Consider the following 23,578-nt stretch of genomic DNA (forward strand, 5'->3'; position numbering starts at 1 on the left):
TAATTTGGATATTTATTTACATGTATAATTGGGTAATACTTTAAACTAAACAGAAAGTTAGTTTACATATAGGAGTTGTTAAAGATATTTAGCAAATCATTTACAATTTGAAAATGAAAACACAGCACACAAATGCGCCTGTGCACGTGCGCACTCAAATGATGCTCATGCAGCACTGAAATGCTGAAGTGATTTGATGAAATATCTTTGCCCAAAGTAGTCACGAGCGCTGTCGGGTATTGCAGGTTTAAAGTCAAATGACTTTCCAAAACTTTTGTAGTCTGTGGGTGAGTGGTTATAGTACTGGGCATGTCAAGGGGCATTGTGGCCCTATATATATATTTCACCTGTGGCCGGCTTCCTTCGTGACCCAGCAGAATGATGAGTAATAATGATTAGTTATATTAATATAATAATTATAATAATAATTGTTGTAATTAATAATTATTATTCCTCATGCTGGGTCATGAAGGAAGTCAGCCACGGGTGAAGGGGGGCTGTGACGATCTCTGTCTGGAACACATAGATGCGGGGCTCGGACGTCCGTCTCCTGGAACTCGTGCAGCCCCAAGCTCTGCTTCAGGAGGATAGTGTTGTTCTTGCCCTTGCTGGGGTGGTTCTTCTGCGACCCCGACCACGGCGGTCTCCGAGTTTGGAGTTGTTGTGGCTTCTTTAACCAACTTCTAGGTAAACTCTGGAGCCCCTAAGGCAGTTCGTTGTTGCCTTCAACCTCGTTCTGACAGTTCCTGTGACTGCCCTGGAACTAATCCTATTGGCGTTTGCCTTTCCATTGGAGACTTTCGGTAATGGTCCCCAAGCCAATATGCAACTGAAAACTCCACACCCTAGAAAAATTCTCCAGAAAGGAGGACTTTTTCGTAGTCATGATGGTCGAGTGGTTAAGAAACCAAGAACGCAATGGTGCATAGTGCTCCTGGCTGTCTGGGCTCGAATCTTTCTGGGGTGTGGAGTTTTCAGTTGCATATTGGCTTGGGGACCATTCAAGCTTGTTCGCATTTGTGTTGCTCACGTGGTCCCACAAAGTGAGGTGATTCGACGAAATATCTATGCCCGAGCTTACCACCAAGTGCTGTCGGGTCGTTGGGGATATCACCTCGGCTATCAATGACATTTTGTACAGTCATGGTGGTCGAGTGGTTAAGGAACTAGGTACGCTATGGTGCATAGTGCTTCTAGCTGTCTGGGTTCGAATCCTATCTGCTGTCCAACCGAAACTTTAGGCCTTCCCTGGCATGAAGGTTTTAGGTGATCCACATCCTAGTCATATAAATTGCTAACCACCCATAGCTAGGGTCATAAACCCATGGAACCGCCTACCCGCAGAGACGTAAATGCCAAGATATTACATCATTTAAAAATCCAAATAGAAAAAATCCTCAGGAGCAATGGTGGGACCTTTGACAAGATGCCAGCTTCCTGTCTCCTTCGAGGTCACTAGCCCTCAGATATATTCAGGTAAACTACTAATGACTTCATTCCTGCCCGAAACGCTATGCCTGTTAATGGCATTGCAAAATATTGTTAAAGGCATCTGTTAATGACATATGCCTTTGTAAGAAGAACAATGTTATGTACTCTCACAAACACAATGTACCTTCTTGTATATAAACAAATAAATAAATAAGTATATAAATCAAATTCATCCCCCAGAAAGCATGCAATGTGCATCACACTGCATATATTAATTTAAAAAGTTCAAATTTAACCCTGACCTCAGGACACGTGGCACCAGGACACTCACTGACCTCAGGACACGTGGCACCAGGACACTCACTGACCTCAGGACACGTGGCACCAGGACACTCACTGACCTCAGGACACGTGGCACCAGGACACTCACTGACTTCAGGACACGTGGCACCAGGACACTCACTGACCTCAGGACACGTGGCACCAGGACACTCACTGACCTCAGGACACGTGGCACCAGGACACTCACTGACCTCAGGACACGTGGCACCAGGACACTCACTGACCTCAGGACACGTGGCACCAGGACACTCACTGACCTCAGGACACGTGGCACCAGGACACTCACTGACCTCAGGACATGTGGCACCAGGACACTCACTGACCTCAGGACTAAGCCGGTCCGGGTAAGCCGGTCGGCCGAGCGGACAGCACACTGGACTTGAGATCCTGTGGTCCCGGGTTCGATCGCGGGCGCCGGCGAGAAACAATGGGCAGAGTTTCTTTCACCCTATGCTCCTGTTACCTAGCAGTAAAATAGGTACCTGGGTGTTAGTCAGCTGTCACGGGCTGCTTCCTGGGGGTGGAGGCTTGGTCGAGGACCGGGCCGCGGGGACACTAAAAAGCCCCGAAATCCTCTCAAGATAACCTCAAGATAAGAGGACACGTGGCACCAGGACACTCACTGACCTCAGGACACTTGGCACCAGGCACTGTTGGGTAAACAGAGGCAGAACATAGTAAACAGTTAAGGATTAACGCCCAGTAAATCTTCCCCTGGCCAGGATACGAATCCACGACAAAGCGCTCGCGAAACGCCAAACGAGTGTCTTACCACTTTACCATGGGAACTGCGTGATGAATTCATTATTAATACGTGACACTTGGACAATCCGGCCGTGACCGTCGTCACAGGAAATATGGCTACACAGACCGTTACATGACAAAAGTGGGATTGTCGTGAGAAGCTAATTGTTGTTGGTCTCGCTCACAGGCTTCACTTGTCATCTTCGACTCCTTTCCGGGGTCTACTGGCGAGTTTTTGTTGTATCTCTTAATCAACATGAAGAAAATTATTGTGTTGACGGACATGAGACAAGCATAGAAGAAGGCTTCGTGCGAGGCTCGGTGCTTGAAGGCCCCCGTGGCAGAGCTCAGGCTTGTTAGTCCTGCAAAGAGCCACAAGCCGGCAGTAATTGTGAAGAGATTGGCTGCCTGTAGTGAAGACTTCATGGCCATCGGGGCCTGCGAGTAGGCAAAGTCCATGCCAGAGACTAAGAAGAGGACCTCGCCGATGGTGATGAGGACGTACTGGGGAAGGAGCCACACCATGTGGACGTTTGCAGGGGCCGTCATGGGGAAGAGGAAGACGTCGGTGGTGGTGATGACGATGTCGTACACACCGTCCTGGTACACTGCAGCCTCTCCAACTTCCACCTCTTCCACCATCACCTTGTACTCCTGGGGGCTGATGCGCTGGAACTCCGTCTTTCCCTCCAGGAGCTGGAAGTTGTGGAGGATGGTGTCGTACGTGAGCGTCACTTTGAGCTCGTTGTGCGCAGGCGCCAACACTCGCACCTGTCAGGGCGAACCAACACAACTGAACAACACCAGGAAATCAGGCCCTAAATTTTACAGAATATTTATTTTTTAGGAACCATCAAATAATATTAACAATACCAGTATTAATATCAGTAATGAGAAAATCCCTCTTACAGAGCGGGGATCAACACAACATCTTGGTGAATGCCAGAGTATCTAAAACTGGAACTGAGATCAGAATGTTGTGGTCAGAATCAGATTTATAATTTGTATCAAGATAGACAACAACGGCATTTTCCTGCACCGCGGGAGATTACACCCTTTCCAATTTTAATCCCTCCCTTTCCACCCAAGAAGAAACTTAGAGATCAGCCCAAGCTTCGTCTTGAGGCAAAGCTCAACGCCTTAAGCCATATTGATGCTCTGTCCACAGAGCATTCTCTCTCTCTCAAATCATATACACTGATGGTTCCCTACACCGCCCGACGGGTGCAGCTGGAAGTGCAGTTGTCCTGACAATGGGCGATGGCTTATATTTTGAGTGGGGAGTCCGTATAAACCACTGGGCCTCTACCCTTCAGGCCGAACTATTTGCCTTGCTTCTAGCAGTGAAATGCGTACAAGTCTCCAAATTTGATACATTAATTATAAGTGACTATTTATCATCCTTAATTGCATTAAACATTTTAAGACAGAACTGTAACGTGCTTGTGTCTGAAGCTAGATACTAATACAACCAAATTATTAATGATGGTAACACAGTCCATTTCATGTGGACTCCATCTCACGTTTGCCTCCGAATGCATGATAGAGCTGATGAGTTAGCCAAAGAATCTGCATTAAGAGAAGAAATTTAGTATAACCTTGAATTGTCAATAAGCAGACTGAGAGCAATAGTACACCGAGAACTTCAACAAAATCTTGTAGATCTGTGGGAAAATGAAATCGACACCAATAATTCCATCTATCATCATACTATCATGCAAGAGGAGCCACACATCTATGGATTATCCAATAAAATCAGCAGACTTCTAGATGTTACTACTGCTTGGCTTAGACTCGGTATCTAAGTACAAGTATCTCTGGGAATTCTCATTATCTGCCGATGTAGACCTGACCAAATGTAAACTGTGTCAACAAAATTATTCGCACACCCTCCGTCACTATGTGATGGAGTGCAAAAAGATACGTGAATTCAGAGACAATTCTATGACAAATGTTCCAGACATGTGTAAATATTTCATTCTAAATTATCTGCTACCAGAAGTCTTGGTCAAATCTCCCCAGTTTGCTAACTGTAGGTAGTATCTAAGTGATTATATCCTATGCACCGCTGTCCACTGGATGGGGGGCGGTGTGCAGGACAAATATATCAATTGTGACACTAGCTTCTTACATATGTCAGTTGCTTAATTTAGAAACTGTACTTGTGGTCGGTCTCGAGCCCATTGATAATGTGACGATGTGCAATGAATATTTTAACTAGCTCATCAAGATTGTAACTTGTTTATCTAAATGAATTGTGGGGTTCAGTCCCTGAGCCCATTATGTGCCTTTGTAACCCTTTCCACTACCGCCCACAACATTGGTATGGGGGGGTCATAATAAATGAACTAACCTAACTGACAGACGTGCGCCATACCCCTGAGCCATAACATGCACAAAAATATATTCCTCCAGACGCTACTGTGTCCTCTAAGGAGTCTGCTGCTAAGGAAATTGTTGTCACAAACAGTTTTTATGAAGAGCCGCATGCACTCTGGAGTGAGTATAGGGTTCTCCACGAATTTTCTCCCTTCAAATTTGTGGGAGTGATTTTATCATTGATAAATCACGCTATTATGATTGTCTTGTGACTATCAATAATAATAGTAACAAACCACTAAAAACTCTACTTAATAGATCTGTAATATAAGACTCTTCTCCATCAGTCAAAAGTATTCTAAAACTTACTTAATAAATTTATGAGGATGGAGAAAGTTGTAAAAATCTCATTTATGAAAATATTTCAGTATTTGTAAAAGTAAAAATAAGTGCTAGGATATTGTCGTACTCTGAACTGTGTTGTGAAGCATCATACTCGCCCGTTGTTGTGTTTTATTAATGTATTTTACAGTTGACTTGGCGTCATGGTGACACTTTATGAGACACTTTCCAGTTGCTAGTTACTTGAAATGATTAGCGCTGAATCTTTAGTAAAGTCTGCTCTCATTGTTAGCATTTAACTTTTTAAAGTTATGAAACTGAGAGGAAATGATTGGGTGCGGAGACTCACTTTGGTGTCGGCATCTTCGTCCTTGATGTACTCGAGTGTGGGAGGGAGAGCCAGCACGCCAGTGGAGGTGACAAGGAGTGTTGTCTCATGGGCACCCAGCACCCTCACTCTCACCTGCCTCATGTCCGGGGCGAGGCAGGAGGCTGTCACCTTGGCCTCCACCTCATCACCATGTGTGACAGTCAAGCTAGGCAGAACCACCTGGCTTCCGCTCTCCACACTCAGCTGACCGGTCTTGACGAAGGGCACCTCCACCACCATCTGGCAAGGCAGTGCGTTGTAAACGTGGATTCTCGCGTGCTCTGGAGGAATGAAAGTCTGTTCCACGCTCATGTTCACCAGTGCGTAGACCAGGAAGGCAATGATGGTGAAGCACATCCCCGCGATCATCCGGGATGTGGTCTTGGTGAGGACGCCAACGCGGGCCAACAAAGGGTAGACCACAAAATCAAAGAGCGGAATTAGAGCTAAAACGAGCAGTGGGTTGGCAGTGTAAGACATTTCTGGCGGGATCCTATAGCTGCCCACCATACCGTCGAGACGTTTAGCCTGGAATATCATACCAGTGGAGGTGTGGTAGTAAAGAGTATTGAAGAGCGGGAAAGTGCAGAACAGCAGAAGGACACGCAAGGTCACCTTCACGTCCAGCAGCAACTGAGCATCAAATTTGTCCTGAGCACGGTCAAGCCAGTGCTGCACAGGCTCTCGGTCCTTATCCCAGGTCTTGGTGACCGCGTATGCAACGCAGCGAACTGCTCTTATCATCATTTTGTCTGGGAGCCCCTCCTTGTAGTGCGACCGTCCTGTAATATTACAAAAACATAACAACTAATAGAGACAATGTTAGAGAATTAAAACACGCAGATATCACATTAACGTGATGTATATCAACGAGAAAATTCACTAGGGAAATGAGGTGGACGCGAACCTACGACCTTGGCGTTGTCAAGCCTCATACTCAACCACTAGACCATCGATGACTTGTAAAAGTCATACAACCGGATTTCTACTGAAATCACAGGAAGTATGAAGGCCCCTACTGAAGCCAGTCCAAGTTTTACGTATAATCCACAAGCACTCAGGTGGAAAGGAAGAGTGGTCCCTTCACCGTACGCCCCAACAACAACAACTTCAACACACCGTACGTAATAACTGTGGTGTTACGTACGACCCACAAGCACTTCCTGTGATTTCCTTGAAAATCAGGTTGTATGACTTTTACAAGTCAGCGGTGGTCTAGTGGTAAATTATGAGGCTTGACAATGCCAAGGTCGTAAGTTCGTGTCCTCCTCATTACCCTAGTGGATTTATTCATTTTCTGAAAGAATTAATTCCACAGCTGACTCAATGGTGTACACGGTGTGCACTACAGTTGGGAAATCAGCTTGTAAATGCAAGAGTACACACACTACGGTTGTATACAATATGCATGCAGAACTATACAGCACAGGAACGTTGTATACCATACAAATTGAATAGATCGAATAATAATGACCCGAAATGGTTGACAAAAAAAGCTGAAGAACGTTATAGGTAGAAAGAGAGCTTGGTACAAAAGGATTTGTACCAGTTTAACAAGAATTCGTACAATTGGTTAGAAATGTTAAAAAATAGATAAGGAGGGCAAAAAGAAACTATGAAGTTCGCATTGCAGGGCTAGCAAAGACAAATCCTAAAGGATTTTATTCAATTATATTTAACAAAGATTAGGGAAAGAATAGGTCCATTATAAACTGAGACAGGTTAGATAACTGATAATGATGAAGAGATGAGTAGTACATACAGAAATCACAATAGTGTGATGCATCAAATGAACAAATCCACATGGGCCGTGACGAGGATTCGAACCTACGTCTGAGAGCATCCCAGACGCTGCCTTAATCGACTGAGCTACGACATGGTAAAAGAATTGCAACCAAAAGTTCTACTGAACTTACTTAGATCCTGCAGCCTCTCCGAGACACAAACCAGGGTTTTACACAATTTCCCCATGCACCCGAGCTATGTCAATAGGCCGTTCTACCTCTCCGCCCTTACTTAATTACACACAGATCTCACAATAGCGTGATGCATCAAATGAATCCAAGATCCTTGCAGGATCCAAGTAAGTTTAGTAGAACTTCTGGTGTGGTCTTGACCACAGCTTGTGGTCAATGAGAACGCCAAGGAATTTGACATCTACTTTGTTACAAATTTGGGTATTGTTTATCCTGAGATTTATTTGATTTGAGGATTTATTGCTAAACAAAATATAGAAAGTTTTGTCAATGTTAAGGGTGAGTTTGTTAGCAATTAGGAGGTTAGCAGTGTTGGGAGGCATTTGGAAGGTCATTAATGTAGATGAGAGAGAGGATAGGGCCAAGTATGCAGCCCTGAGGAAAACCAATGTTGATGGGTAGGGTGAGAGAAATTGAATTATTTACACGAATTATTAAAACGTTTTATTAAGTCACCAAATTTGTATTAAAATAGTCCATGGTGCCATCTTTAAAATACATCAACAAATAATAAAAATTGTTTAAATATTATTATCCTAGAGGACTGACCAGCAGCGAAGATGACGGTGGAGACAACCATGAGGCCGGCCATTATAATGTAGGAGAGGAAGTAGCAGTCATCACCGAAGCACTGGACAGAGTCTCGTATTTGAGCTGTTATGAATAGCCCGACGAAGGTGCCAGCGTTGATCATCCAGTAGAAGGCGTTAAAGAACCTGCAACAGAAATGACAAGTTGAGAGAATGCTAAGATGACAACTTACCAGTTTTCTGGTTTATGTGCAAAAAACGAATTAATAACTCCATCTAACACGTCATCGAGAGCAGGAATGTTTTGTCTTTCCTAACTACTTGACCATTTCAATAAAATTACAAAGTATTATTGAAGCAAACTAAAATGCACATTCTTATACACAGATCTTACTATTTTTTTATATATATATGACCATGGAGTAGGAGCCATGATCTTTCATCCATAGTTTTCCATCATAAAGCATTAAGTCCTTGTGAACGCTTTCCTTACCAAGTCTGTTCGGGAACTTGCCGGCAACTTTTTAATTGCACTTCCTACCGTGTATAGCAAGGACAAATATTAGCCACACTACAAACCCATCTAACTCCTTTACAAAACCCACCAACCTATGAACTCCCTCTTCCCAGCCTTCCCTCACCCATCAATATTCCCAATTTACCTCCTGATGAACCTCCACACTTTAACATACCTCTTCTGTTGCTCCCGTTGTTCTGGGACTTTAAACTGGTCGGCCCCAAGGGAGGTGTATGCAGCTTTCATGAGCCCTGTGCAGACACCCATCACCAGCATGCCCAAGACTCCTGTGAACTTGGCGGCGCTGAAGGAGGCCATGATGGGAGTGACCGAAGAGAGGGAGAAGATGACGGCGCCCACTGTGCACCCGCAGCACATCAGGAACACCGTGCGAGCCTGTATGAGGAGGGTGACAGAGGCTAAGAGGTGTTGAAGAGGCACGGGGAACATGACAGCGTGAGGTAGCTCGAGCGAGAGTGAAGTTCAGCTTGGAAGATATATACAGATAATAGGACCTACAGTGATCCATAACTCGGTTATCTGGTAGTCAGACAGCTTAAAGACTCTACGTTTTATCATGATAGGACAGCAGCAGGCTCGATCTCTTCCTACTCTCCGACGGCCTTAATTCCCTGCCTTGCTGCTCACATCGCCAGCTGGCAAGTACTTGTAAGTATACAGAGTACTGTATATAATGCCACCAAGAGTACTCAGAGCAGTTCGGGTATATTCATGCTCATCCAAAAGAGATAACCTCTTTGTTATATGTTATTTATATATACACTAGAATATTCAATAACTAATGATTACGTTGTTATGTTATCAGTCCAACGAGAGGTTTTTGGACATTACCTGACACATGCAAATTTTACTTAGAAAACGGAACAGGTATTGATATAAATATATGTAAATTGTGTCGCGTCTTAAGGGTTTCCACTCACCCATTATGTTGTACAGTGCCCATTAACTCGTGTCTATAGACACACATGACTAAAAGCGCTTCCTCAACAAATAGGTTTGATGTGTCAAATTGGAAAAATTTGTTATATTCATTAGACATACAAGGATGTAAACACATAAATTGTCGAGAACGAAGCCAACTGTACTATCTAGTCCCCTTGTGAAGTCAATATAATGGTAATAATAAAAATAATAATTTATTTTACAAAAAAGTACAATGAGTTGGTGAGATTACATAAGTTTGGTATTTTTACATTCATTCAAAGCCACTAACACGCATTGCGTTTCAGGCAGATCCTTAATCTAACATATCAGGTAAGATGAGAGGGTACATTGTAGCAAGGTTTTATATGAATAAATACCTAAAACATAAGTTGACAGAGGTGATTACACTGGTAAGGATATATGTCTGAAGTACTAATAGTTTGAAGCGTAAGGTAGGAAACTATGAGGATGAAATTAGGTACTTTTTATTTTACTTTTGAACAGGGCTTGGTTGGTTGTTCAACGTCCTCCCAGCAAGCATAAGAAATATTGCCGGAACAACCGTGGACATTTTCAAGAGGAAACTAGATTTATTCCTCCAAGGAGTGCCGGACCAACCGGGCTGTGGTGGGTATGTGGGCCTGCGGGCCGCTCCAAGCAACAGCCTGGTGGACCAAACTCTCACAAGTCAAGCCTGGCCTCGGGCCGGGCTTGGGAAGTAGAAGAACTCCCAGAACCCCATCAACCAGGTATCAACCAGGTAACCAGGGCATGGGTTGGAATTTTGTTTTAATTCATCAGGGAGTGAGTTCTAAAAACTGGGCCCTTTTATTTACATGGAGTGTTTGCACAGATTTAGTCTGACTCTGGGGATATCAAAGAGATTTATATTTTCTGGTGTGGTGCTCATGCTAGTACATCTATCAAGGAAAAGTTTCACATCATGATTAGCATTTAGGAACAAGGTTTTGTACATATAAATAGTCCCTGAGAATGTGTGAAGTGTGTGTTTAGCATGTTAATGGATTTAAATATAGGGGCTGAGTGTCTGAAGACAGAGTTTGTTATAGTTCTGATAGCAGAGTTTTGCTGAGTGACGATAGGTTTGAGGTAATTTCTAGTGGTTGATTTCCATGCACAGATACCGTGTTATATAGGAATAAATTAGTGCTTAGTATAATGAGTGGGGAAACATAATATCTGTTGTTAGAAAGTATATCGACTGTTTTTGAGACTTTTTTGGCTGTGTTATATGTGGGTGCTGAGTTCAGTCTCTTGTCTATATATAAGCCAAGGAACCTGGCCTCAATTTTTATTTGTAATGTTAATATAGTATAGATGTACAAGGTGCCTTGACCGAAGTGAGGATAGACGACCGTCCCTTTCTTCGCTGCTTTCTCTTTCTGGTGTACAGGGTCTGGTTACTTCTTTCTGGTGTACAGGGACTGGTTACGTCTTTCTGGTGTACAGGGACTGGTTACTTCTTTCTGGTGTACAGGGTCTGGTTGCTTCTTTCTGGTGTACAGTGTCTGGTTGCTTCTTTCTGGTGTACAGGGTCTGGTTGCTTCTTTCTGGTGTACAGAGTCTGGTTGCTTCTTTCTGATGTACAGTGTCTGGTTGCTTCTTTCTGGTGTACAGTGTCTGGTTGCTTCTTTCTGATGTACAGGGTCTGGTTGCTTCTTTCTGATGTACAGAGTCTGGTTGCTTCTTTCTGATGTACAGGGTCTGGTTGCTTCTTTCTGGTGTACAGAGTCTGGTTGCTTCTTTCTGGTGTACAGAATCTGGTTGCTTCTTTCTGGTGTACAGAGTCTGGTTGCTTCTTTCTGATGTACAGGGTCTGGTTGCTTCTTTCTGATGTACAGGGTCTGGTTGCTTCTTTCTGATGTACAGAGTCTGGTTGCTTCTTTCTGGTGTACAGGGTCTGGTTGCTTCTTTCTGATGTACAGAGTCTGGTTGCTTCTTTCTGGTGTACAGAGTCTGGTTGCTTCTTTCTGATGTACAGAGTCTGGTTGCTTCTTTCTGGTGTACAGGGTCTGGTTGCTTCTTTCTGGTGTACAGGGTCTGGTTGCTTCTTTCTGGTGTACAGAGTCTGGTTGCTTCTTTCTGATGTACAGGGTCTGGTTGCTTCTTTCTGGTGTACAGAGTCTGGTTGCTTCTTTCTGGTGTACAGAGTCTGGTTGCTTCTTTCTGATGTACAGGGTCTGGTTGCTTCTTTCTGGTGTACAGGGTCTGGTTGCTTCTTTCTGATGTACAGAGTCTGGTTGCTTCTTTCTGGTGTACAGAGTCTGGTTGCTTCTTTCTGGTGTACAGAGTCTGGTTGCTTCTTTCTGATGTACAGAGTCTGGTTGCTTCTTTCTGGTGTACAGTGTCTGGTTGCTTCTTTCTGGTGTACAGAGTCTGGTTGCTTCTTTCTGATGTACAGGGTCTGGTTGCTTCTTTCTGGTGTACAGTGTCTGGTTGCTTCTTTCTGGTGTACAGAGTCTGGTTGCTTCTTTCTGATGTACAGAGTCTGGTTGCTTCTTTCTGATGTACAGGGTCTGGTTGCTTCTTTCTGGTGTAGAGGGCCTGATTGCTTCTTTCTGGTGTACAGGGTCTGGTTGCTTCTTTCTTTAACCGGTAGGGCAAAAGACAGCACCTTGGACAACGTTAGGTTAGGCTCAGTCACTCATGAGTTATTTTTAGGACTGGCATTGGAAGGATTGGCATTGGAAGGATTGGCATCGCAAGGTTAGGTAGTAGTAGGCATCCATCAATCTCAAGAAATTGTGGCGTTGCGCTCTGGTTGTCGGTCTGGAGTGGCCTCTCCAGGGCGCAAAGCCAGGGTAGGTTGATACGAGGGAGAAAAAGTCACCTATGCAGCAGGTCCCCCCTCTCCTCGGCACCGAAACTCTCCAATGGAAAGGCAAACGCCAATGCGATTGATTCCAGCGCCGTCGCAGGAACTGTCAGAACGAGGGTGAAGGCAACAACGAACTGCTCCACGAGCTCAAGCTCCGGAGTTTAAGGTAAGGTAGGCCTGGGTAAACATACGAGGCTATACACCCACTCCTTCACTACACATGAGCTTCCCCTTGGCTACGACTGGCCGGGGATTACTAAGTGGACTCAGCACCTTCTTTACTGTTGTCGACGCTCACGTGGTTCCCCCGATTTCAAGTTTGAGTTCCTCCCTGGCTCCCAATTTCGTGTGTTTTGAGAGCCTCCCGCAGCCAACATTGCGGCAAAACCTCTTGCAACCACCACCCTCTTCCTGGAGGTCCTCTGCGGCCATGCCAGATTTGGTTGAACTATCAACTTCGTTAGTATACACGCCGACCATGCAAACAGCTTCGTATTGATATATAAGATGTAATTCACGACCTTCTGCCTTAGATTAAAGACCAAACACGTACACTTGTTTGTCTTGCTCGCCTTTCTAGAAATAATTCTGAGCGCGCTCCCTGATGCCGTCATTCCTTACCCCTACCTGATGTATACCTTGATAATCCCGGCTGTTTTATTTTGACAGTTATCCCGACTGCTCTCACAACCATGGCTGGCAATGTTGACTGGTATGCAGGTCCTGGTAACCGAGATCCTGGTAACGCAGATCCTGGTAACCCAGATCCTGGTAACCCAGGTTCTGGTAACTGAGATCCTGGTAACCCAGGTACTGGTAACCCAGGTCCTGGTAACTCAGATCCTGGTAACCCAGGTTCTGGTAACTGAGATCCTGGTAACCCAGGTTCTGGTAACTGAGATCCTGGTAACCCAGGTTCTGGTAACTGAGATCCTGGTAACCCAGGTCCTGGTAACCCAGGTCCTGGTAACCCAGGTCCTGGTAACCCAGGTCCTGGTAACCCAGGTCCTGGTAACCCAGGTCCTGGTAACCCAGGTCCTGGTAACTCAGATCCTGGTAACCCAGGTCCTGGTAACCCAGGTCCTGGTAACCCAGGTCCTGGTAACTCAGATCCTGGTAACCCAGGTCCTGGTAACCCAGGTCCTGGTAACCCAGGTCCTGGTAACTCAGATCCTGGTAACCCAGGTCCTGGTAACTCAGATCCTGGTAACCCAGATCCTGGTAACCCAGGCCCTGATACTCCTGCTCATGTACCCCTCCACAAACACACTCACAGAAACCTCCTTCCATATAATAATAATAATAATAATAATAATAATAATAATAATAATAATAATAATAATAATAATAATAATAATAATAATAATAATAATAATAATAATAAAAACCTCCTTCCATCGCAGTAGGACCAATGTCCCACTCCCATCAATTGCAACCCACCAACCACTAATTGCCACCCATTAATCATCAACTACCACCTATACCGCCTCCCACACTTCTCCTTGGAACTCAGCCACTGCTTTCTACCACCTTCCCATTCCCAGCTCCAAGCCCCACAATTTCCACCCCACCAAACCCCCTACTCAACCTCAAATGCACCACAGACATCCACCCCCCCTGTTCCCTTCCACATTCCAAATGTACCCTCCCCTCTTCCCTACCTACGAACTCGACCTAACCTGACCTAAACCCCATACTTAGACTGGAAACTAACTGCCCAGAGGACAGCACAACAATGAATACTCTGAAGATCTGGTAGACCAATGTTGATGAACTGTCAAATAAAGCAGATGAACTCAAAGAAAGGACTGAGAACACAAACTCTGTTGGAGACCAAGCTAACTGTTATGATTAGTACTGCAATGCAACATTCCCAAGGAAACACTAAATAATGAGAAATTGAAATTGAATTGAAATAGAAATAAGTTTATTGAGGTAAAATACACACAAAGGGATGAGGTAACTCAAGCTATTCTCACCCCGTTCAGTACAACGTGTTAATACATACATAGACACACATCACAAACAATAAACATTTTACCGAACATTCTGAGAGATAAACATATACATTTCCTCCTTTACTCAAATAGTATGGTATCAGACGTACACACAAATACTCTTATGACCTAGGTATACTGTATAGACAATTTGCAAGAGACATGCAGATAATTCAACAAAAGATTATAGTCTTGGTTCAAAATTCTTATATCTCTCAAGAATATCATCAACCTTTCCGTTGTGACAAATCCAGGCTATTTGTTCAGGAACAGTCCTTATCTCAGTGTTTCTATATACATTAATCAACGGACAATCAAGAACATAATGGGCAAGGGTGTGAGACCTTAACATACCACATAGTTTACACTTCGTGTCATTATCATGAACACCTATCCCATATTCCCAGTAATATTTGTACCCAAGCCTAAGCCGCATGTACACAGAGTCACTCCAAGCATTTCTCCTTTTACCATAAGTGAAATGGGTGTTTTGACTCACACACATGTAGTATTGCATGGTTTGACTTCTCTCATACATTATATCTCTCCTCTCCACTTCTGCCTGTGCCTGAATATTTCTGATTTTGCTTCTTATTTGTCTCATTGTGAATTCATATTCGATGTCAACTTGTGGTTTTGATGTGGCACGTTTGGCCAAGTCATCCGCCACCTCGTTGAGCACTATTCCAAGATGAGATGGAATCCACATGAATTTCACACTATGACCTTTCAACTGTATCTCAGTTATCCTTTTCTTACAATCCTCAACTATGAACATGAAGACTGGGTTTCGACTGTTTAAGGACTCCAGTGCTCCTCGGCTATCGACAAATACAAAAACATCTTTGTCGTCACGACGTACTTCCTCCAAACACGCCAGAATGGCCTGCAGTTCAGCTTGTGTGGATGATATATAATTACTAAGACGGAGTTCAATTTTCCTGTCCACAGTCCCAAACTCAGTATATTCCCTTATTAGGACACCACACCCGGCCCTGCCATCCTCCGCCACCGACCCGTCACAATATACATGTAAAGTGTTGCCTCTTGGTAACCCAGATATCATGCTTCCATACAAACACCGTAATTGTCCCGGTTCATGAGGAATCTTTTTCACCTTGAGGGGTACAATTTCGACGTCTATTTTCTGTACTTTCCAGGAAGCAGACATATTACACTGTCGAGAGGGTTTACAGCAGTCAAGTACATCGTATTCCCTGAGGTCATGAGCTAATCCCCTCGTGTAGCGTGTCTCCCTCAGTTTCCTGGAAGTGTGTACGTCACTCAAGCAGGTCTGAACGCTCTCAAACAGCTTATCCCCTCCTTTTCTCCGCATGAAACGAATAGATACTCTAGTGTTAATGTCACGGACTCTATCATACACACTCTGTAAATTAAATTCCATTCTCATTATTTCAATCATTGCATTTCTTTGACATCCAAGAATAATTTTCAAAACCTCGTTCTGTATCAGCTTAATTTTTTTAATTCTGCCTTGGCCTGTGTAAGACAAAACTGGTGATGCGTAGTCTATCAGGGACCGAATAATGAGAAGGGAAAGACTTCAGAGAGAAGGCAGGTGTGGCACTGTTGGTAAAAAGAAACTGGATATATGAAGGGGTTTGTTTGTAGGTGGCAAACAACTACAAGAACTGCATCATGCTAATAATTTCACTGGATATTGAGAAAGTGGTCGTTGCTGTAATCTACAACCCTTCAAAGAACAACAGAAGACTGAGGTAAGAATACCAAGGGATGGTAGCCCATAGACTGAATGTAAAGCTTATATATAGTAACAGGAGACTTCAGACATGGCTAAACTGACTGAGAAACAATGGGCCCAAAAGTAGGAGATGAGACAACGAGCAAAGCTTGTAGAAGTGGAAAAGTTAAACTTCCTGGTGCAATATGTTTAGCAGTCCCCGTGGCATTGTGGTAAGACGCTCACCTGGTGTTTCTCTAAAGCTTTGTCCTGGGTTCGTATCCTGGCCGGGGAGGGGTAACTGGGCGCAAATCCTTAACTGTAGCCTTTGTTTAACCCAACAGTAAAATGGGTACCTTGTTGTTAAACGATTTGGCGGGTTTTATTCTGGGGAACATATGTTTGCTGATGATACTACCCTCATCAATTTAGACCCCAACCCACATACACTAAATAATGTTGTGAATAATGAATGAAAAAAGTCCACTTATGAATGTCTACTAACACTAAACATAGAAAAGACCTACTACATCTTATTTGGAAGCAAATCATCGAATGCAATTCAGCTACAATTCAGCTACAACATTAACATCAGTAATAAAAATGATGGCAAGTTTCTTGGCCTATTCCTAGACAAGAGACTCAACTTCAGCACCCACATTCAACACATAACTAAGAAAGTCTCTAAAACAGTTGGTATACTCTCTAAAATCAGATATTATGTTCCTAACTCTGCTCTCCTCTTACTATATTATGCACTAATCTATCCCTATCTTAATTATGGTATCTGTGCATGGGGGTCTACAACTGCAAACCACCTTAAGCCCATCATCACACAGCAAAAATCTGCTATCAGAATAATAACAAAGTCTGCTTTCAGACAATACTCAGCTCCCTTATTTAAATCCTTTAACATGCTAAATATTAACTCCCTCCACACATTCTCTTGTGTCAACTACATTTACAAAACCCTGTTCCTAAATGCAAACCATGCTCTGAAACTCTCCCTGCACAGATGTAATAGGACCCATTATCACCACACCAGAAATAAATATCTCTTTGATATCCCTAGGGATATCAAAGAGATACACCATTCAAAAACAAAACCAAAGAGTACCTAATTTCACCTTCATAGTTTCCTATGCTGAGCTTTAATTTGCTCTGTATCTAGTGTTACCCAATCTCCCAATCTTTATGTACTTAATCCAAACAACTTTATCATTGTGTTCATTGCTGTCTTCTTTTATGTGCTAGCTATATGCTGTATTGTGCCTACTAATTTTTGTTAAACTACCATTCAAGCTGTCAATGCAATCAATTTGAGCTACCTGTGTGCTTTAATATACCTACAAATTTCTCTCATCTTCCATTTTTTTCTTGCTCTGTACCTGTTATCATTTTTATAAATTTTGCTAGTATTTGCCTACTTATAATTTTCTTAAATTAAAGACCTGCCCGAAACGCTGCTCGTACTAGTGGCTTTACAAGAATGTAATTACTATGTTATGTATCCTCACAATCCCAATGTACCTTCTTGTATATAAATAAATAAATAAATAAATAGATAAATAAATAAATAAGTAAATAAATAAATTAAGGACTTGCCCGAAACGCTACGCGTCCTAGTGGCTGTACAAGAATGAAAGAACACTTGTATATATAAAAAAATAAATAAATAATTAAGAAAGTAAACAAGAAGGGGTGGTGACAAATATCAGGGGTTGGGGGGTTTTAGAAACTGGTTATTGAACCAAACTGATACTTGCTTACCGACGAACAGAAACCCCCTACCACTCCCTGATAAAAATATGACCGACCACGCCAACCACACTTCTGCTGCCGTCAGTCGACCAGCAATGAACACTGGAGTGCTTGCAATTGTTGGGAGATCACCCTGTAATTGTCTTTTTTTCGGAGAGTTATCTTGAGGTTATCTTGAGATGATTTCGGGGCTTTTAGTGTCCCTGAGGCCTGGTCCTCGACCAGGCCTCCACCCCCAGGAAGCAGCCCGTGACAGCTGACTAACACCCAGGTACCGATTTTACTGCTAGGTAACAGGGACATAGGGTGAAAGAAACTCTGCCCATTGTTTCTCGCCGGCGCCCGGGATCGAACCCAGGACCACAGGATCACAAGTCCAGCGTGCTGTCCGCTCGGCCGACCGGCTCCCTCAGAGGGGATCAGCGTCTCCTTTATTCAAGGGCGCAGCTCCAAACTGGACTAGTTGTCATGAGTACCCACCCACACGAGCCGCCGTGACTCCCACACTTTCCATATTATTGGATAATCTATTGAGTTCCCTTCATGGTGTTAATGACCTTTGCCCACCAATTTGCAATCGTGTCTCTCTCCCTCTCCCTTACTATCCAGGAAGCCTCACCCAGACAAAGGCAAAAATCAGCTGTTAACATTCAAACATTTAATGCATGAGAACACATACAACAAAAAATATATAATATAGATAATATTACAGTGCAGCACCCTAGGCTGCTACCAACCGATAGCACTCCAATATTACTTCAGACCTACACAAAATAAAACTTATTAGGCTGCTGCTTAATCTTCAGCTCACAATCTACTGCCCCCTCACTGCTTGGGGCTGAAATACCTGGTACACAAATTATCTCCAATAAGAAAAATAAATCAATCTCTCACCTTACACTACCCCTTTCATGCCAAAATGCAATCAAGCACTCCCTCGAACATCTCAATGTGTCCATATGATTCTCTGTTCTATTTCTCGAGGCCCACTACTGAGAACATCTATCTGGGTCCTCAAAATCAGGTAGGTACTCCTGCAGATCTTCCAATATCTGCTGCAAATGAAGTTCATATGCCGCTTCTCTCTTCAGCATGTCCACTTGTCCACTTATCATCTCTAACTTCATATATCAGCTCACTATCTTAATAAAAATATTTAACCTATGCACATAAACATCTACAATCGCTGGGCATACGATCAAGCACTAATAAACACTGTAGGATAATCTAATGGGACCTTACTGTATAAAGTGACAACGTGACGACCTCGCCCACTGGCGCCCCAAGATGGCGCTACTCTTGGTCGTCCAAGAAAATCCTTTAGAACTGTCCCTCGCAGCTTCCTTCAGTTCTGACTTGAGCACACAAAGTCGCCTGGCAGGCTCCACACAGAAATACCTGCTCAATTTCCTCCACTTAAGGATATAAAACATTAGAGTCCGCACAGGCACGACCACCCCACTATGCTTCAGGTCGCCTCTAATATCTTTACTAGCACTGAGAACTGATGCACGGCGTCCCTCACACTTGATAACAAGTAGCCTCCACTCAACTACCAAACAGGGAACTGTATTCTTCCTTCTTCCCAGGAGATTTTTTTATTTATATATACTAGAGTTCTTACACTCTTGTACAGCCACTAGTACGCGTAGCGTTTCGGGCAAGTCCTTAATCCTATGTTCCCCTGGAATACGACCCCCACGAAGAATCGTTTTTACAACCAAGTACCCATTTTACTGTTGAGTTCAACAGAGGCTACAGTTAAGGATTTGCGCCCAGTAAATCCTCCCCGGCCAGGATACGAACCCAGGACAAAGTGCTCGCAGAACGCCAGGCGAGCGTCTTACCACTACTCTGCGGAGACTGCAGACTTCACTTCGTACATCTGATCGTGACGACTGTGGTAACTCAAGTGATGCGTTATGACATCAGTCGGTGTCACGTCACGTCACAAAATGTCGACATCTTATTCCATCTAACTTTTACAAGATGCTCATCCTTTGACTGTCTCCTTTAAAGTCACTGACGTTTACTTAATAATTACTTCCTCTGCTATCTTAATCTCTGGTCAGGTGTGCAGAATAACTCTCACTTGGTAGACTCACTTCACCAGGCTGCCTGGGGTCAACACAAACCAGCTAGATTAGACCTGGTCTGCACACAGAATGAGATGATATTGAAAACATTGGCCATAAGAGGCCAATGACCCCCCCTGTGTTTTAGTCTTTGAATACATAAGATCAGATAATTCCTGGAGAGAGGATAGAATGAGACCTCAGAGGAAAATCAACACGACATGATGGACTACGTAACGAACAAACTCAGAGAAGTTGAAGAAAGATTTATACCACCACTAAGGGTTAAAGGAAGCACGACGAACATTACCTGATGGTTAAAGTGGCAGTGTTTGGGAAGTAAAGAAAAGGTAAGGTAATTACCAGGATAAAGTGCTAAGACAATATAACCTATATAGCACTTGGAAGGGGTCAGGATAAGGATTTGAGATGGGACGGGGGGAGGGAATGGCGCCCAACCATTTGACGGTTGTGGATTGAACGCCGACCTGCATGAAGTGAGATCGTCGCTCTACCATCCAGCCCAAGTGGTTGAGCTGGAAGTTGAGAAAAGAAGCAAAAGAACATGCAAGAAATAAAGAGAACACAGAACAGAAGGAAATCACAATATTTACAAAGTGTCCAGAAATGAGTACACAGAAACTAGTGAGAGGCAGAGAAACATTACAAGACTAACAGTGAATACAGTGCTAAGTCCCGGCCAAAACCTGTTGTATAGCAACATCAGGAGGAAGATGACTGCGAATAACCAAGTTATCAGACTTGTAAAATGGGAGAGAGGAAACATCATAAGGAGGTAATAATAAGAATGATGAGGAACTTAACAAAAGTTCTAAGAAGTATTCAAGCTGGAATCTAATTTTGCCACTAGAGCTAAGAGTCCAAACCGAATGGAGACTTATACAGGGAAGCCTCACTGATATGATAATGACACCAGAGGAAGTAAGGACGCAATTACAGGAACTGGACGTGACGAAAGCTGTAGGACCAGACAAAATATTGCCATGGACACTAAAAGAGGCAGCTGAAGCAATTGTGCAGTCCCCCTTGCTATAATGATTTAATTCCTCTTCAAAAACAGGAGAGTTTCCTGATTGCTGGAAGATGGCTAATGTGGTACCACTCTGCATTCTATACTATAACGGCAGAAACCGTTATACTGTAAAACAGTATCATTAACGTATCCCCAGCCACTTAATAGAGGAGACTGATCTGAAGCAGACTAATCGAACATTTCGAACAGATAAATTTTGTCTCAAAACACCAGCACGGATTTTGTAAAGCAAAATCCTGCTTGACAAATTTGCTGCAGTTCTGTAATAAGACAGAAATGAAATAAGAGAGAGAAGGATGGGTAGACTGTATATTCTTTGACTATCAGAAAACATTTGATAATGTCCTAAACAAGAGACGCGTTCATATAAATATGCAAAACGCAAAATGATGCAAAACTAACGAGAAGAGTCGTTAAGGCACACGAAGGGACACAGGTGGAAACCTAGTAACCAATTGAGCCACACAACATTTGAAAGAACTTTTTCAGTGTTTAGTAAATGGAATGCACTAGGCAGTATTGTGGTGGAGGAATACTCCACACACATTTTCAAAAACAGATATGATAACAGCCCAATAGGCTCAGGAACCTTTACATCAGATTACATCAGGTTGAGAGGCGGACCAAAGTGCCAAAGCCCAACCCACGCAAGTACAGTTAGGTGAGTATATACACACACACACCCGACCCACCTTGCCCAGATAGACATCGGCCAGGATGGCGCCGGCAATGGGGGCTAGGTTGAGTACTTGTATGGTGGTCATATAAAAAAACACATACACAAAATATAAAAGGTACAAAGACAAGCGTCTAAATGGCTTCCAGACCTAAAGCACACAAGAGCTATGAGCTTGAGGCGTAAAACAGGCACAAGCCATGAAAGAGAAGGTAAGGAGATATAATCACCACATAAAACCCCTGACAGGAATTGAAAAATTTGCCAAAGTGGAATTATTATAAGAGGCCACAGCCTAAAGCTTAGAAAGCAATAGTGTCGAAAAGGTATGCAAAAGTTCTGCTTTGCGAACAGTTGTAGAAGGTTACAACAATTTAAGGGATGTCAGTAGAGGTCAAAATTATCAGCGGGTTCGGTCATATGACAAAGATGAAGGGGAAGACGGGACACCACGAGCGTAGCTCACATCCTGCAACTACACTTAGATAATTATAAACTCACGCACACACATAGTGTAATTGCAGGTACCTCTTGATCTTGGTGGCATAATACACATTTTATCACTACTATAAAAGATTGCTTATTTAGTAAAATTCATTTTTTTTCTAGTTATGAGTAGTCATTATGAATTTATAATATTGTCAGCATTCCTTATTTTTGTATCAACCTTTTCCAGACATTTTATTACTTGGGCAGACGAGAGGATGTACACAGAACATGAAGTAAACCTTGATGAATAATATGGTAACGTTGTTTGTAGGCAACGTCACCCCTTCTAACGTAACCCCACAACCATTCCTGGAACTGTCTACCCCACACAACCTTAAGCTCATATGCAAAAATATCAACATGATAACACCGACCTCTGCACATTCAGAGATGACATTTTACTGTATAAAATACGAACAGTAATGGTGAGCTTACCAGAGTGAACAACTGTGGTGGGGAGGAGCTGCGGTACCCACCGTGTTCAGGTCCACACTGACCCCAGTAGCATCAGTAACAGCCAGCTGCCCAACAGTTGTTGTGGGGAGGCTGGCTGTTGCTTTAACATGTCATGTTAAAGTTAACATGTTACTTTGGAGGGAGCTGGTCGGCCGAGCGGACAGCACGCTGGACTTGTGATCCTGTGGTCCTGGGTTCGATCCCGGGCGCCGGCGAGAAACAGCGGGCAGAGTTTCTTTCACCCTATGCCCCTGTTACCTAGCAGTAAAATAGGTACCTGGGTGTTAGTCAGCTGTCACGGGCTGCTTCCTGGGGGTGGAGGCCTGGTCGAGGACCGGGCCGCGGGGACACTTAAAAGCCCCGAAATCGTCTCAAGATAACATGGATCTTAATATATGTCATCTGCAAATTTGATGATGCGGTTTGTAATATCCTAAACTGTCATTGACGTACGTGACAGAAAGCTGTATTCCATTCAGCACATTTCTCCCGTCAGTTTAATAATAATAATAATAACAATAATAATAATAATAATAATAATAATTTATATTTATAGAAAATACATAAATTTGATACGAGATACAATTGAGAACTCGCAGGTAAACACTGTACATTATAAAAGTCACTAATACACAGTTTTGGGCACAATGTAAACCTGCCCATCCTCCTGTTTAGATAGTACCTCTCGTAGTTATATGGACTGTCGTACATATATTGACGTAATGGACAGTTAGATAGAATTTGGTACTATTCTCTTTATTTGAGTCTGGAAAAAATAAGCTAAAACCAAACTTAAACATTTTTAAGCCTAGTATAGGACTATGTCAGTCCTTTTATAGCGTGTATTAAGCCTAGGATGGTTAGGTTTTATTAACAAAATAAATACAAAAACCTTTTCCGATTTGTCCAAATTCAATAGTACCAAATTCTACTTTATAATTGTGTATTGCGTCAACATGTGTATGATGGTCCTCGTCGTTGCTATAAATAGACGCAGACAGACGCTGACGGGT

At 43.2% G+C, this 23,578-nt stretch overlaps 2 protein-coding genes across 2 annotated transcripts; both read right to left on the minus strand.

The window, feature by feature from the left end:
* LOC138365331 (solute carrier family 15 member 1-like) lies at window positions 1-4,058 on the minus strand. The gene is made up of 2 exons (XM_069325626.1): window positions 4,041-4,058; window positions 1-3,288 (listed from the first exon to the last, which is right to left on the minus strand). The coding sequence occupies exons 1-2, from the start codon at window positions 4,056-4,058 to the stop codon at window positions 2,647-2,649; spliced, it is 660 nt and encodes a 219-aa protein (XP_069181727.1). The 3' UTR covers window positions 1-2,646.
* A 1,294-nt stretch (window positions 4,059-5,352) lies between these two features.
* Window positions 5,353-21,686, minus strand: LOC123752671 (peptide transporter family 1-like). The gene is made up of 4 exons (XM_069325442.1): window positions 21,637-21,686; window positions 8,747-8,967; window positions 8,074-8,240; window positions 5,353-6,330 (listed from the first exon to the last, which is right to left on the minus strand). Exons 2-4 carry the CDS (start codon window positions 8,947-8,949, stop codon window positions 5,474-5,476), a joined length of 1,227 nt encoding a protein of 408 aa, XP_069181543.1. The 5' UTR covers window positions 8,950-8,967; window positions 21,637-21,686; the 3' UTR covers window positions 5,353-5,473.
* Window positions 21,687-23,578: the final 1,892 nt, after the last annotated feature.

The sequence above is a fragment of the Procambarus clarkii genome, chromosome 16, assembly GCF_040958095.1.
Source record: "Procambarus clarkii isolate CNS0578487 chromosome 16, FALCON_Pclarkii_2.0, whole genome shotgun sequence".
Taxonomy (NCBI): domain Eukaryota; kingdom Metazoa; phylum Arthropoda; class Malacostraca; order Decapoda; family Cambaridae; genus Procambarus; species Procambarus clarkii.